A 14,983-nucleotide genomic window follows, 5' to 3' on the forward strand; every position below is an offset into this window, starting at 1 on the left:
TCTGGAGGAATAGGTGGGCCATAAATGCTCAGAGTAACATGAAGACATTTTACGTAGTTAAAAGTAGAAGTGTCTTATTGCTTAACTGTGGACTTTCCAAAACTACACCCAGAAATGAACTTGCCAACCTGTCACAGACTTTGACCGAGATGTTCAAATGCCTCCCAGAGGATTTCAACCTCAACATTCCAGCTGAAGTTTCCCATGCATCACCAACAACGCTGACTCCCTGAAGGGCTGAGACATAAAGGCCAAAGGTCATCAAAGAGATTCCTTGTCACCGCATTACACAGTGGCAAATAAATAGCAATGATGGAGAAAGTAACGCGCTCTTCCATCACTTCTTGTCACCTGCGACCCAGGTAAGTGGACTTACTGTACCGGTTCTTGGAAAAAAACCCCATTTAACTATCATATAGAGTATCATATCCATTTACGCTTGGGTTGAACAACATGTTAATAAATGGTTAAGAAAACTGACATCTCCAAATGCTTTGCTGTCCTTTTCCTTCCAGGCAGAATGACACGAATGGAAAATTTTGGTGAGTCTGAGCTTCGGTCTCAGCTCCGAGCATCCAGGACGGAAATCGCGATGGCCATTAACGACCCTTTTCCACTGTTGTATGGTTTGGCAGATCATGACATCATCTCTGATCATCTTCTCGGGGTAAGACTAAAGATTTTATCTTAATTTTTACTAAAGGTGTCCCACAGGGCTCAGTTCTGGGTCTGGTTCTATTGTGATAATCACTTTCATTGCTTATTTTTTATAAAAAATTTAATTGTAGATGCGTTTTTCATTTGCTAAGGTATTAGAAACATATATACTTTAAGAAATTTTACCCTAGTTTTTACGATTTAAGTGAATTAATGTTAACTTAAAATACATGCACTTTTCCAGACAAAAGATGCAAAGATAGAAAGATTTATCCTGTACAATATGTCTATGAGGGTCTGTACTACCCATTGCATTTTCAGAAAATAATATGCGTGTCCTGTGTATTTTTAAGGAAACTATAGAGAGAAAGGAAAAAGATGGGATCCATAAGGCGATGTATTCCCTCCTAACGTGGCTGCTGGAGCAGGACTCCCCTGTCCTTCAGGCCTTCTGGAACAATCTGTCCAAAGAGTACAATAAGGAAAGTTACCCAAAACTACAAAACCTCTTCGCTAGTTTACCTAAAGGTACTTTCCAGTGTGCAATAATAATAAGTTGTAGCAACTAAATATGCGAAGATAGCTGATTCCTGATTAAAGATGTAATAATTTTATTACATTACACAACAATTCTGTGGAAAGCTTGAGTTAAAATGTGTTGATTCATTTATTTTGCTTTGCTCTGACATTAGTTTTATATTAATGCACTTATTCTAATATATTTCCATAAACATGCATGCCTGAAGGTTTATATGGTGAGGTTTTCTGTATTACGACTCTGCTGAAACTTACATGAGAACAGGAACTCATTTGTTTCTGTAACATTCAATTTAACTATAAATGGATAAAAAGCACAGCTTGGTGATTATCAACAAATAAAATATGGTAACTGCTGCTACTGCGAGGGCAGGACTGTATGGGGGACGTAGTGCTGGTAAATGATTGTGTGTACAGTTCATACAGACAGATGCATCTCTTTTTTCCACAAGTTGAGGACAAATTATCTGTCAACTTTTAAGGATCAGGCGTTCCCCTCGCTGAATGTTCACCGGAACGAGTGCAGCTCATGAGTGAGCTCCAACCCACTTCAGAAGGGATCGTCATTCACAGATGTACAGCCTTGTTTTAAACGTTTTCACCAATCATGGTTGTGTGTTTTGTTTGAAACCAGTTCAGCATGGGTTATTTTACTGCAACACTGCTCCAACATGTGCCATCCCTTTCTTATCACATAAATGTAAAGACTAATCCTAACACAAATTAGTATAGAGTTATTTTTGACATGAGACTTCCTTGCCTGACTTTGTCCTGATCTCTGACAGGTCTGAGTTTGGAAAGCAGGTCTATTAGAAGTCCCAGGCCTGAGCTGCAGAGTCAGACTCATCTCAGCAGGAAGAGGGGAGTCGGCGAGAAACAGCTGGCACTTCGAGCTCAGAATTATGGCAAGAAAGCTCTGCACATCCGCTCAGGTATCCACATCATCATGAGCACACAGGATGTCTGGCTTTGCTCGACCAGACATCCTACAGCTCAGGGGTTTATCATTGCTGGATGACCTGACTCGAGTGAATGTGTCTGTTATGCTCCAGGAGGTAAAGGAAAGCCCCTGAGGAAGACAGACAGCACGTCTGTTTCTCAGCTTTCAGTAAACAAAGGTAAAGACCTTTATCTTGTTGTTTTTTTTAGAGTGTGTCGGTTAGTGGATAAGTGTGTGTGTGTGTGCAGGCGTGCAGTCGGTGTCCACCTCCGTCCAGCACGCTCTCACTCTGGCTGCTGGAGAACTTCCTGTGGAGGAGATTCTCATCCAGCAAGTTATCGAGAGTGGTGAGACGGACAGACGGACAGATCATTGAATGAACTGACAGACAGGTGGCTTTAGACGGTCCTGAGCTTCTGCTTTCCTCACGCAGGAGGAGCCAAGAAGTGCATCACGGTCGGGGGAGAGTTCTATTCCTCCTCTACGCTCGAGGAGACAGCGAGTGGTCATGTGACCCAGACGGGACAAAGTCACAGTCACCAGCAGGGGGAGACACACGCCCAAGGGATGGATGTGTGTAGACTTTAATCCATTACAATACACCTTATTTGGGGTTTTATTTCCCTTTATCATTTAACATCAACACCATTCATTGTGTTTCTCATGGTGTTTTATAATCCTGTAAATATTAATTTATTCCTCTACACATCTCAGTGTCCGGTCATACTAATCACAAGACCAGATTAGGATGGATGGATGGATGGATAGATAGGTTTATGGATATATAGATGTATGGATAAATAATTGGATATATAGATACATAGGTGGATGGATGGATAGATAGATGGATGGATGGATGATTGGACTATGGATGGATAGATAGATGTATGGATAGATGGATGGATGGTTGAACTATGGATGGATGCATATGGATGGATGGATAGATAGATACATAGATATAAATGTATGTATAAATAAATGCATAGATGGATACATGGATGGATGGATCAAAGGATAGATGGATGGATAGATGGCTGAAGTATGGATGGATACATATAGATGGATGGATGGATAACTAGATGGATAGATGGATAGATAGATAGATAGATAGATAGATAGATAGATAGATAGATAAAGACAATATTTTACTATTGTGTGTGTGTGTGTGTTCAGGTGGAGCGTAATGATGATGAGTGTACCGTGTGTAAGGATGGTGGTGAGCTGATCTGCTGTGATGGATGTCCGCGAGCCTTTCATCTCACCTGCCTGGTGCCTCCTCTCACATCCATACCCAGGTGTCCAACACACACACACACACACACTAACAAACATCACTCACTTCTCACTGGTATTTAATTAGATTATATATGACATTTTATTAATCCAATTTCTAAACAAACTACTAATCTATGTGATTGTCTTGGAAAGTAACCATGGCAACCATCATCTTTAATGCATTGGACCAGACTCGCTCCAAGAACAGTGTAAAACATTACTATAGCAACAACAGCAACAGTGATGAATCAGTTGTTCACGATGTGTTTGTTTTAGCGGCTCTTGGCGCTGTGGGTTGTGTAACGGCAGCAGATCGATGGCTGACTCGACGTACACTTCTCTGCAGGTCCTCAAGCACACCAGTTAACACTGTTCATGTCATAATGATATAACATCAAATTACATAAGAACATAAACATGATGTCATCATGTCACAGTCTCCCCCTCCTCCTCATCAACCTCCTCCTCCTCCTCATCCTCCTCATCATCCTCCTCCTCCTCCTCCTCCTCCTCCTCCTGTAAGCGAGAGCAGCTCCAACTCTACAGTGGATTTCTCCTTCTTCTCCTCCACGCTCACGAGCAGCATGAACACACAGCCTGCAGCCTTCCAGGTTCCAGTTCAAACTCATAAACAAAATAAACTCATAACAAAATGTACACAAATTAAAAACAGCTAAATCATTTACTAGTCAGATAAAGCTTATGTTGCTAATAAGAAACAGACGTGTATAGCTACCAGATTAGCATCATGGACAATGCACTGTCTACCTGCACCAAACTGATTCCTAAAACTCTAGAAATCTTACAGATGATTGGTTTGGCTCCTTAAAAAAAAAAAAAAAAAACACAAGCTCTTAATGATTCTTTAATTGTCCTCCTTGGAAACCCTCAGGGGTTCTGACAGAACCCTTTACAGAGTAGGGCTCCAAAATAAGGGCTCCAAAAGGAACCATTTAGAATGGTTAAAAACCTTAATGAACTTTGGGGAGCTCTCAAGCCCATTAAGCTTCTAAGGAAACCGCTTTTTAGAAAGTTAAGACTTTTAGTTGTCCCTCTTTGAAGTCCTTAAGGGTTGTATGTAGACATCATAAAAAGAGTTTCCATTTTAATAGAGGTTTTATGAAGAACAATTTGGAAAGCCTGGGGGACCTAGGACAAGACGAATTCCTTCTTGTCCCTGCGGGTTTTCTTGTAGCTTCTGTGTAGAGTATTTCCACAACAAAAAGTTTTCATGACCTACGTTAACAAGGCAAGAACTTTAATGGGTTTCCTTGTTTGTCACTCTGGGGGGGGGGGACCCCTTAAAAACCCTTTTACACCAGAGTGTTATCAGTAAAAACCCTGAAGGATCATTCAGTGGTCTGTCTGTTGGCAAACAGTTAAAGGTTCCACAACACATTCTTCCTCAGCCATGTTAAGGTACTGATCTAAACCTTTAAGGGTTCTTTGCATGTCTCTGTGGGAGAACCCGTAAAGGTTTTATGTTAAACTGAAGTGTTTCTTTCTTTCTTGGTGGAGTCTTTAAAGATTCTACGTAGAAACATTCACCATATCAAAAACATTTCCACCACATCCATACCTAATGGATACTTCAGTTATTTTCATCAAGGTTCTTTTTGAAAGTTTTTTTTCCCTATGAGAAGGGTACCAATAAGAACCATCTTAGGAAGCTAAAAATACTTACAGATCCTTTGGTTGTTCCAGTAAAGTAAGTAAAAAAATTTCTGCATAGTCCATAGGCAATTTTAAACCCTTTTTAGCACCCCTAAATTTAATCCTAGCACTCCTACAGACTATATAAAATGACTCGTCAGCTGTCTTGGTCTCACTGAAAGATATACTGTACTGCACGGCTAACTAAATCAGCACAGTTACTGTCCATAAGAGTCTGTTTCTTATTCTGATAGAATTTGGGCTTTCCTGTGATATTTGATTAGTAGATCTATGGACAGTGAACTGAGCTGGGATGTTCCTGACTGGAACAAACCCTGACTCATTTTACATTTCTTTTTTCTATTGATGGATGTTTATAAAGGCTAAGCGGACTTAAAAGTCTGATCTTAGAATCACGGGAGGCAAAATCCCATTCAGAAAAGATTTTAATTAGTACCCTGTTAGAAAAGGATGAACATTAAATATTTTGCATTTTTACATAGAACCAGAGTATGGCCCTTTCCGAATAGATTCCAAGAAGAATTATTTTAAAGTTCTTCCTTTGCTGAAAGTGATGCTTGTGCCAAGTGATGGAAAATTTAGATCCCTTTATGATACTTCAGTTGCTCCTTTAGAGGAGTCTTCTGAGCAGGTTCTGTGTAGAACCTTACAAGAGAGAGACGTCCTATCATATGAGGTACTAAGAAGAACGAGTTACCCTGTCAGTTAAAAAAAAACCAAAAAAACCTGGGTTCTGAAAAGTTCTGAGAATAGTAGATATTTTCCTGGAAATCCTGTAGGTATATTCCTTTTCTTAGACCTCGGACTCGGAGCTGGTGGGCATCAGGAAGTGGTGTGGGATTTGCCACCTGAGCCGAGGAGAGCTGCTCGTCTGCCCCGAGTGCCTGCAGAGCTTCCACACACACTGCAACTTCCCCAAGTAACACCACATTCACATTAAACATAGACGATCTGTTTTACTGCGGAGTCGAAAATAAACAGAGCATTATGGAAAAATACTGAAACTTAGAAGGGTGAAAAAATGAGACTTGGTTCTGAGTAAAAACTCTTCTAGAGGTTTTAAATTATGAAATAAAATTGACAAATACAGATGCACTTATCCATTTTTAAGTCATATGTTTGGGATAGCTAGCAGCTACAATGCTACGAGATTGTTTTTCATGAATCATCTGCCCCTTGTGGTGGAAACCAGCATTACATGCTACCATACGTGGTTAATGACTTGCATTTGAATTTATTCATGTGTTATCAACCCATCTTTTGGGCAGATATTTACAATTTAAATACTAAAATTATGGATTATGAAAAAATTGTTTATTTACCAACTTTTATTACTTAAAACAAAAACAGTAAATGATCTATTCTTTTGAGGAACTTCATTTTTGTTGTGTCTTTCTTTGTGTTTCTCATACGTGAGATTAACGACTGAGATTATAGATCATAGAATATAAAACTGTTTTTGAAATCTTCCTAGTGGGAGAGCGAGATGCAGGACGTGTTTGAGGTCTTGGGTGTCAACAGAGACGGAGGCAGCATCCAGAGCTGTGCAGGTATACACGCTAATCTACACACAATGCAGAATCAAGGCAGTAAAACGTTGTACAATATAAATTCATTCAAAAAAGAAAGAGAATTAAAAAAAAATTGCCAGATCAGTGTCAATACACAATATTTACTGTTTCAGCAGGCAAGAGATCAAAAACAAGTTGAAACGAAATGCAATACAATAAAAAAATAAAGTATTGTAACTATAGTAAATATATAATTACAGTAGTAGGTAATAAAGTGCTGGTGTAATAAAATATTCAGTGATGGGGTGATGTGACATAATCAAAGTCATTTTTACTGTCTTTTAACAGCTAGTGTTATCCCACCCCCCTAACCCAGCCCAGCAATCTGTTAATTATGGTGTGTGTCTGCTGTCTTGTCCTCAGGTGGCTCAGCGGTCTACGGATCAGGGATCAGCTCATTCCGAACAGCAGATTCTAAACAAAGATGAGCTGGACTCGTATATGGGGGAGGTGAGTGGGGATACCCTTTTTTAAGTACCCCGGTGTTTAAGTCAAACTGGGATTTTTCATTGTGTACAATAACAGAGAGCAGAACACAGTTCTGAGAGTAAAAAGTCCACTTACGGATGGTGGAGGCCACTGTGCTCATTGGGACCTTCAGAGCAGCAGAGATCTTTCTGTAACCTTCCCCAGATCTGTGCCTGGAGACAATCCTGTCTCGGAGGTCTACAGACAATTCCTTTGACTTCATGCTTGGTTTGTGTTCTGACATGAACTGTCAACTCTGGGACCTTTATATAGACAGGTGTGTGTCTCTCCAAATCATGTCCAATCAACTGAATTTACCACAAGTGGACTCCAATTAAGCTGCAGAAACATCTCAAGGATGATCAGGGGAAACAGGATGATTAAGGAAACAGGAAAAAAATAAGTTTGCAAAAATCTCAAGTAAACTTTTTTCACGTTGTCATTATGGAGTGTTGTGTGTAGAATTCTGGGAAGAAAATTAATTTAATCTATTTTAGAATAAGGCTGGGACATAATAAAATGTGGAAAAAGTGATGCGCTGTGAATCCATTCCGGATGCAGTTTAAATACAGCCTTCTTTAAAATGTTTTACCTCGGCTAAGAGTCTCATCAGCGTAATGTACTCGAAGTCTTCTGTAAATGTCAATCACTGTGAATCAATTGCTCACGTTCCTTCATTCTCCAGAAAAGTCATTGTTTGTCGGATTGTATTTTTCCTTAACTGGTTGCAAGTGAAAAAACGTCAGACTTTGAAATACAAAAGCAAATGTTACCCAAGATTAGCTCTGTTCACTTCACAATGGAAGGAAAGAATTTGTAGCAAAGTGAACGTAGAAATTAGAAACAAACTAATTTCCAACATAAGAACAACATTATCATTATTCGTTTTTTAAATCAAATTAATCAAATAAATTAATATCTGCTGGGACTTTTACAGTATATAAACAGCATAAGAGGTTATGAGCTAATTTATTAACAACATAAATTTTAAGGATAAGCAAACATTGTGCTGAGCGACATGATGTCGGGATTCAGAATACAAAGTCGAGTGTGTAACGTCTAGTGGCCATCATACAGTGCGTTTCAACATGCATTTGTGTGTGTGTGTGTGTGTGTGTGTGTGTGTGTGTGTGTGTGTGTTGGTGTGTGTCTATTTGGGTTCTTCCAGACGTCTATCGATGGGATCCTGCAGTGGGCTTTTCACAACATTTCTCGTCCTCTCTCCGAGTCTCAGGGCTACTTCCAGTGACTCCAAAACGCCTGTAAAACCTAATGATTTACAGCACAGGCAAAACAAAACTCTGTCTCTCTCTCTCTCTCTCTCTCTCACACACACACACACACACACACACACACACACACACACACACACAAAGATCTATTCTATAATAGAATATAAACATCAGTTTCTAAGATTCCTGCTGTCTATATTTTTGCATGTAAAAGTTAATTATTTATAATAATCATATGTGTGTTATGAACAATACCAGGGTCAGAAGTTTCCCTCTTAAGCTTAAATCTTTAATGTAAAACATACAATATTCCTGTACCAATGTGTTTGTTGGAAAACACACCTTAATAATGAGGAGAACGTCTTCTACGTCCCATGGAGGGTTTCAGTAGTTAATGATCAGAGAAGGGAAATCTTCTTCATGTCTCTCTGAACTCAGAAACTAAATGAATTTATAGGGGTAATATTGTATCACCTGCACTGCCATTTCAACCTTCTTGTGGTGTAAACATTAATGCTTATATAAGTGACAGAACATCAGTTATCAAACAAACATTAGCAATCATTTTTTAAATTAATCAATTCATGATTATTAATAACATACCCAATAGCAGCAGTACATAGCTCTGTGTTTTGAAAGATAAGAAAGGCACTACATACCCATGAGCCACTCTGATTTATTCTAGTTCTGGGCTGCTTTTCTTTTTCCGAAGCGTCCAAATAAATAACCATAATTATATTTGTTCATGCAGGAGAAATATTCTTTAGGATTATGCAGCTACGGACCTCTTTTATCTCGTTTAGCTTCGAAACTTTAGGAGAATGTTTTGTAACCTCATTTAACTTTAAAACAACAAAACAATATTAGCCTCATTATTTAAAGGTGTCCATTTTTTTCTCTTGACATTCACACTTGTGCTGTATAACATGTATTAGTAAAATTATTAAAAGTTGATAAGTTGACATTATATGATTGATGATCATGGAATGTGATTTTTAGTAATGTAACAAAACAAAAACACTTAGACATTAAGAAATATAGGTCGAGAACATTCTATGTCACGATTTAGTTTCTCAAATTAGTCTCATGTTCTGGCTTCTTACTTAGTACATTTCACATTTCACAAGTAAATAACATCTAATTATTTTTTGTGCAATATACAACTTAAAAAGGATCATCTAGAATGGGTGTTTTGTTACAAACGTAGAGAAAAGAAGAATTTTGTCATTTTTATTTTTTTATTTTCAAACTCAGAAATATTTAATGTAAATTGTATTAATAATAATTAAATCTGTCTAATTGAACCAAGCACTGATGTCTTATATTGGTTTGATTTGTTATTTACTGCAAAAAAAAATGGCAGCAAATATCTTGAAGCTAGGTATTACCTTAAGCAATATCACACTCGAGGTCGTGCTGTTGTACTGAATATCAGCACAGCATTATTTTAAGCATGGTCTATTAGCAAATAATGTTATAATAATGCTGCTTATTTCTAGAAATAAATGCTTAGTTTTGTTCTGGCAAAAGAACGAAAATGCGTAACTTTTTGATTTTTATTTGTACTGTTTATCTACGTATATATCCATTTAGGATCCTCTGTAGTCCAACCAGGGGCCGTGGAGACTAATGGTGACCAATGTATTTTCAGTATTCTCATTTTTACGCCCCATGTAGCATCTCTGGTCAACACACTACACACACTGCGGGTAATTTGGGAATGTGATAACCTGCATGTCTTTGGAATGTGGGAGGAAACGGAGAATCCGGAGGAAACACACCAAGTACTGGGAGAACATGCACACTCCATGCACACAGACCCCCAGGCAGGAATTGACCCCAGACCCTGGAGATGCAAGGCGACAGCGCTAACCACTAAGCCATCGCGCCACCAAATTGTACAGTATATACTGTAGATATATATGTTTATTAACTTATTGTTAACTTGTTTATTCTTATATTAAGAAATTGTAGTTTGGTTTGACTGAGCTTAAGGTATTGTTCTCTTGCTAAGATGCCATTGTTTTTGCAATGTAGCCAATCAGAGCTGCTTTCAGTTTGATTTACATAGCTATAAAAAAGAAATGAATTGTCTGTTTGCATGTGGATCTTCAACTTGATGACACTTGCAAAAAATATTTCTCTCCCTGCTGTGCTCTGAGTGTAGACAATCTGACAAAAAGGGAGTCATGGTGAACTTCAAGTTTTCTTCATCTGTTAATGTTTATCTCTTTGGTATGATTATAAATGCATTCTCTTAATCCCAAAGGTTCCCCAGTATATGTGGTATTTCTAGGAAGCCTAGTTAAGTTCTCTCAAGGACACATTATGGTGGAGCGCCAAAGCTGTCAAGCTCAGGGAGAGAGCGAGAGAGAGAGCGAGCACATGAGGAATGTTAATGACAACCATGTGAGTTTTGGGAATTTTGCATTTCCAGGCGGAGATTGATGGCCAAATATCTGCTGCGTTTGGATGAAAAGGACAGATGGAAAATTACAGATCTGTCAGTTGGATCTGCGTTGATGTTTCAGGGGGTTGAGGTATTTTTCTTCCAGGTGTTTGGTCAGAGAAGGGGTCATATATTTTTTAATAGTCACCATGGCTACGAATTTTGCAAAACCCAACAAATACAGCATAAAGAATTCTCTCCCAGTCATTAACTTCCAATGGAGTGTGAAGGAAAATGTTTTCATGTGACCAGATGTTTTTTCTCTTTTTTTTGGCAATGCAGGCAGTGTAGATCACCAGGAATTAAAATGTCAGTCTCCCTGGTTCTGTTTTCTTCCCTGCAGGAGCTCGAACACTGTTAAGGATTACAAGATGTGCTGTCGAAGAGATTTATAGAGATGTCTTGATCAATAAAAGAGGCTCAGGAACGTCTGGGTTTTGTGCCAAATGTGGTCAGTTGTAGTTGTAGGTACAATAAATAATTGTAAAAACAAAACAAAAGCAACGAACAAACAAAATATCCGGACCTGAACAAACTTAAAGCAAACACACCAATCAGCTATAACATTAAAACCACCTGTTTAATGTTGTGTAGATCCACCTTGTGATCTGATCCATCATCGACCTGGACTCAACCAGACCTCTGAAAGTGTGCTGTGATATCTGGCATTGGGACAGTATATGATGCTTTAAACTCTGATTATGATGCGAGGTCTGGCCCCCATGGATTGGACTTGTTTGTCCAGCACAGATGCAGATCGAAGATTCAATTGAGATCTGGCAAATTTGGAGGCTTTGACAACACATTGAACTCTTTGTCATGTTCCTCAAACCATTCCTGAACAATGTTTGCAGTGTCTCACTGCTCATGACAATAGGTGAGGTGAGGGTCATGACCGAAAGGACAAGATCATGGGTACAAGCGGTCGAAATGGGTTTTCTCAGGAGGAGAAACTCAGGGTAGAACCGCTGCTCCTTTTGCCTGGAAAGGAGTCAGTTGATGTGATTCAGGCATCTACTATTGGAGGGATGTGACCAGGACGCCTCCCTAGAGAGGCAGGTTCACCTGTGTGGAGGCCACGGGGCGGACCAAGGACTATATCACCACATTGGCCTGGGAATGCCTCAGGATCCACCAGTCAGAATTGGCTGAGGTGGCTGGGGAGAGGGAATTTTGGGGTTCCCTTCTGGAACTGCTCCCCCCGCGACCCGATTTCAGATAAGTGGCTGAAGATGGATGAATGGATGGAAGATGCCACTGCCATCAAGGAACAGTCTACATGACGGGATGTAACTTATTTAGTAGCAGTGTAGGTAGGACGTGTTTAAGTAACATCCATATGCATAGCAGGACCCAAGTTTTCCCAGCAGAACATTGTCCAGAGCATCACAATGCCTCCACCCACTCAATATTGCATATGTAATATTTTACATAAATATGGCCCTTTTTGCTTTTGATACTGTACGTCACTCATCGACTAATGTTTTATTTGGCATTCCCAACAAGCATTTACAGCGGATACAGGTTATTCAGAATTCTACAGCAAGAATTATTATGCAATTAAAAACATCAGAACAATTCACACCTTTATTAATCCAGCTCCATTGGCTATCTTATCGCGAATATTTTATTTAATTACAATTTTTTCATGGATAAACATGGTAACAAGCTTTACATAACATTGCTCCAGTATAACCTTCTGAACTGATCACACCGTACGCCCCTGCTCTGTCACTGCAATCTGCCTCGGCTGGGCATACACACATTCACACACTACGGTCAATTTGGAAACGCCAATTAGCCCAACCTGCATATCTTTGGACTGTGGAAGAAAACCGGAGTATCCAGAGGAAACCCACTAAGCACGGGGAAAATATGCGAACCCAAACCCTGGAGGTGCAAGGCGACAGTGCTAACCACTCCACCACCGTGCTGCCCTGAGACTCACCTCTTTAAATTGTTTTATTGTTTATATTAATTACTTATTTGACTTCCACATATGGATTGTCAATGTTTATTGATTGATTAATTTAATTTATATTGATCTTAATTGTATTTTTAATTGATTTTGTTTTTTTCAATGTAAAGTTTCCTTGGGTTTTTGAAAGGCGCTTATAAATAAAATATATTATTATTATTGTTGTTATACAGGATGAAGCGGTATGGAAGATGAGTAAGTGTTGTTGTTGTTGTTTTATCTTTTACTTTCTATGTAGTTCTTTGTTTTATTTTTTCTGCCCTACAGCTGTCTCATTCTTGGCAGAAATTACTTACAGTCTTTACTAGGTCTCAAATCTAATTGCTTTGTGCAGGGGGAAAGTGGTTGGCTGCTAGCATAGGCATTAACGTCGACAATTAGCATTTCCTCAGACTTTAAGGTAAGAAGGTTTGATAAGAATGTTACAAACGGAGTATAAAAATGGGGCAAATCAGACAATATAATGACAGTTAATGTAAATAACATGCAGTTAGCGTGGTGCAGAGCATAAACATTATCTGCTAGCATGATACATTATAAAAATTAGCATTTACTCTGAAATGGAATATAAAAAACGGATTTACACAGTATATAAAATAAAAATAAGAAGTTTTACTCTCTAGATTTTAGGAATCTAAAGTGACACCAGATATTACGGTGAAGATTATTACTAGAGAGTGAAATTCCGTATGCAGTTAGCATGCTTATGGACGCCAGGTGCTGATGAGATCACCGTAAGAAAATGTGCTAGTGTGGATTTCAAAATGAAAAGCCTCAGCTCCAGCTCAGATGTCAAATAAAACAGATCTGCTTTCAACATGCAGAAGAGAAATAGTTTAATCCCAAACATTCTTCAGTCTCGGACGCGTTAAGCGAGGCACTAAACAGCGCATGCTTGAAGTAATGAACAGGAGATGTTAGGAGTTTTTGGCTTTGATTTGAGATGGTTTTTATTTTCACCATCTCAAATCAAAGCCAAAAACTAAACAAAGAACATGAGATCGCTACTGAGGCCTCGGAGTGTAAATGCACGCTGGATCTGAAGTGTTAGGAATCTTATACAGAACAGGAAATAAGTGCTGATACGTAAATGTGGTTACTAATGATCTATTCAGGACGAGCTGGTCAGGCAGGTGGGAAGCAGGTACGATCCTTTACGATCCTGTGAAAGCAGCTGGCAGACTTGCGCTAGCAGTTTGCAGTTTATTTTTTTGTGTAAATCAGAGTTTATTGAAATTGACAGAAACACAAAACCCTACGCACCAAACAACAGTTTGTTTTCCAATCTAACTGGCTCGTCATGAACAGCACATTCCACACTCCTTTGTGATTTAAAAAGAATTTAACTTAAATCATCTGTGCAGGCCTAATAAAATAAAGCAGTAAAATAATGGCACAAACAAAACACCAGTAAATAAGTGTTTATTATTATTATTAGTAGTAGTAGTAGTATTAATAATAATAATAATAATAATAATATCAGAATTTGTCTATTAGTTCATTGTCTTGTATCAGAAACCATCTGAGTGGAAAAAAACATCTTAAAGTTGGGTGAATTTATAAAAAAAAAAAATTACATTATTTGAAAAATTAAACAAATGTCCACAAACTGTATGTTTGGTTTATTGTAATTCTAATTCATCTATACTACAATAAATGCTATAATACAACAAAAACTGTAAAATACAATAGATATAAAGACCAGATATATTTGAATATGATCAACATGATTTTATCCATTGTTTTTTTTTTCTTTACAGGGCAGTAAGTGATAAAAAAGGGTTAGATGGAGGAATTGGGTAAAGGATGGAGGGATGCACAAAGATGTATAAAGGAATTAAAAAAAGAAAAGAGGGATAAATAAAGAGATGGATGGGGGAATAGATTGAAGCATTGAGTCATAGACAGAGTGATGGATGAAGGATAAACAGAGATGGATGAAAAGATGGACAGTCAGGTTGAGGTATGGACAGCGGAATGAGTGTAAGAATAATTGACAGTTGGAGGAATAAATGAGGAATAAATTAAATGATGGATGGATAGACAGATGGTTGGAGTGATTAATGAATGGAGAGATGGATGAAGAAATGGATGAATTGATGGAGCCACAGTAATCTGTTTTGGATCGAAGTTAAACGACAACATGTAAATCCTCCTGTTCTGATGTCAACCATATGGTCTGAATTTGTGAGGAGTAAAACA

The 14,983-nt window shown here is 38.4% G+C and overlaps 1 protein-coding gene across 1 annotated transcript; it reads left to right on the forward strand.

Moving 5' to 3' along the window:
- The first annotated feature begins 327 nt into the window (after positions 1-327).
- On the forward strand, positions 328-8,371 carry aire (autoimmune regulator). The gene is made up of 14 exons (XM_053507802.1): positions 328-362; positions 516-667; positions 1,011-1,185; positions 1,980-2,126; positions 2,247-2,312; positions 2,383-2,481; positions 2,568-2,707; positions 3,308-3,429; positions 3,686-3,756; positions 3,896-4,020; positions 5,881-6,002; positions 6,558-6,633; positions 7,018-7,104; positions 8,291-8,371. Exons 2-14 carry the CDS (start codon positions 521-523, stop codon positions 8,369-8,371), a joined length of 1,458 nt encoding a protein of 485 aa, XP_053363777.1. The 5' UTR covers positions 328-362; positions 516-520.
- The last annotated feature ends 6,612 nt before the right edge of the window (positions 8,372-14,983 follow it).

This window comes from Clarias gariepinus, chromosome 11 (genome assembly GCF_024256425.1).
Source record: "Clarias gariepinus isolate MV-2021 ecotype Netherlands chromosome 11, CGAR_prim_01v2, whole genome shotgun sequence".
In the NCBI taxonomy this organism is placed as follows: domain Eukaryota; kingdom Metazoa; phylum Chordata; class Actinopteri; order Siluriformes; family Clariidae; genus Clarias; species Clarias gariepinus.

Excerpts from the sequence above, each read along its gene's own strand:
- aire (XM_053507802.1), top strand. The coding sequence starts at position 521 with ATGACACGAATGGAAAATTTTGGTGAGTCTGAGCTTCGGTCTCAGCTC. Across the intron at positions 2,482-2,567 it reads CCAGCAAGTTATCGAGAGTG|GAGGAGCCAAGAAGTGCATC; the intron begins GTGAGACGGACA and ends TTCCTCACGCAG. Across the intron at positions 6,003-6,557 it reads ACACACTGCAACTTCCCCAA|TGGGAGAGCGAGATGCAGGA; the intron begins GTAACACCACAT and ends AAATCTTCCTAG.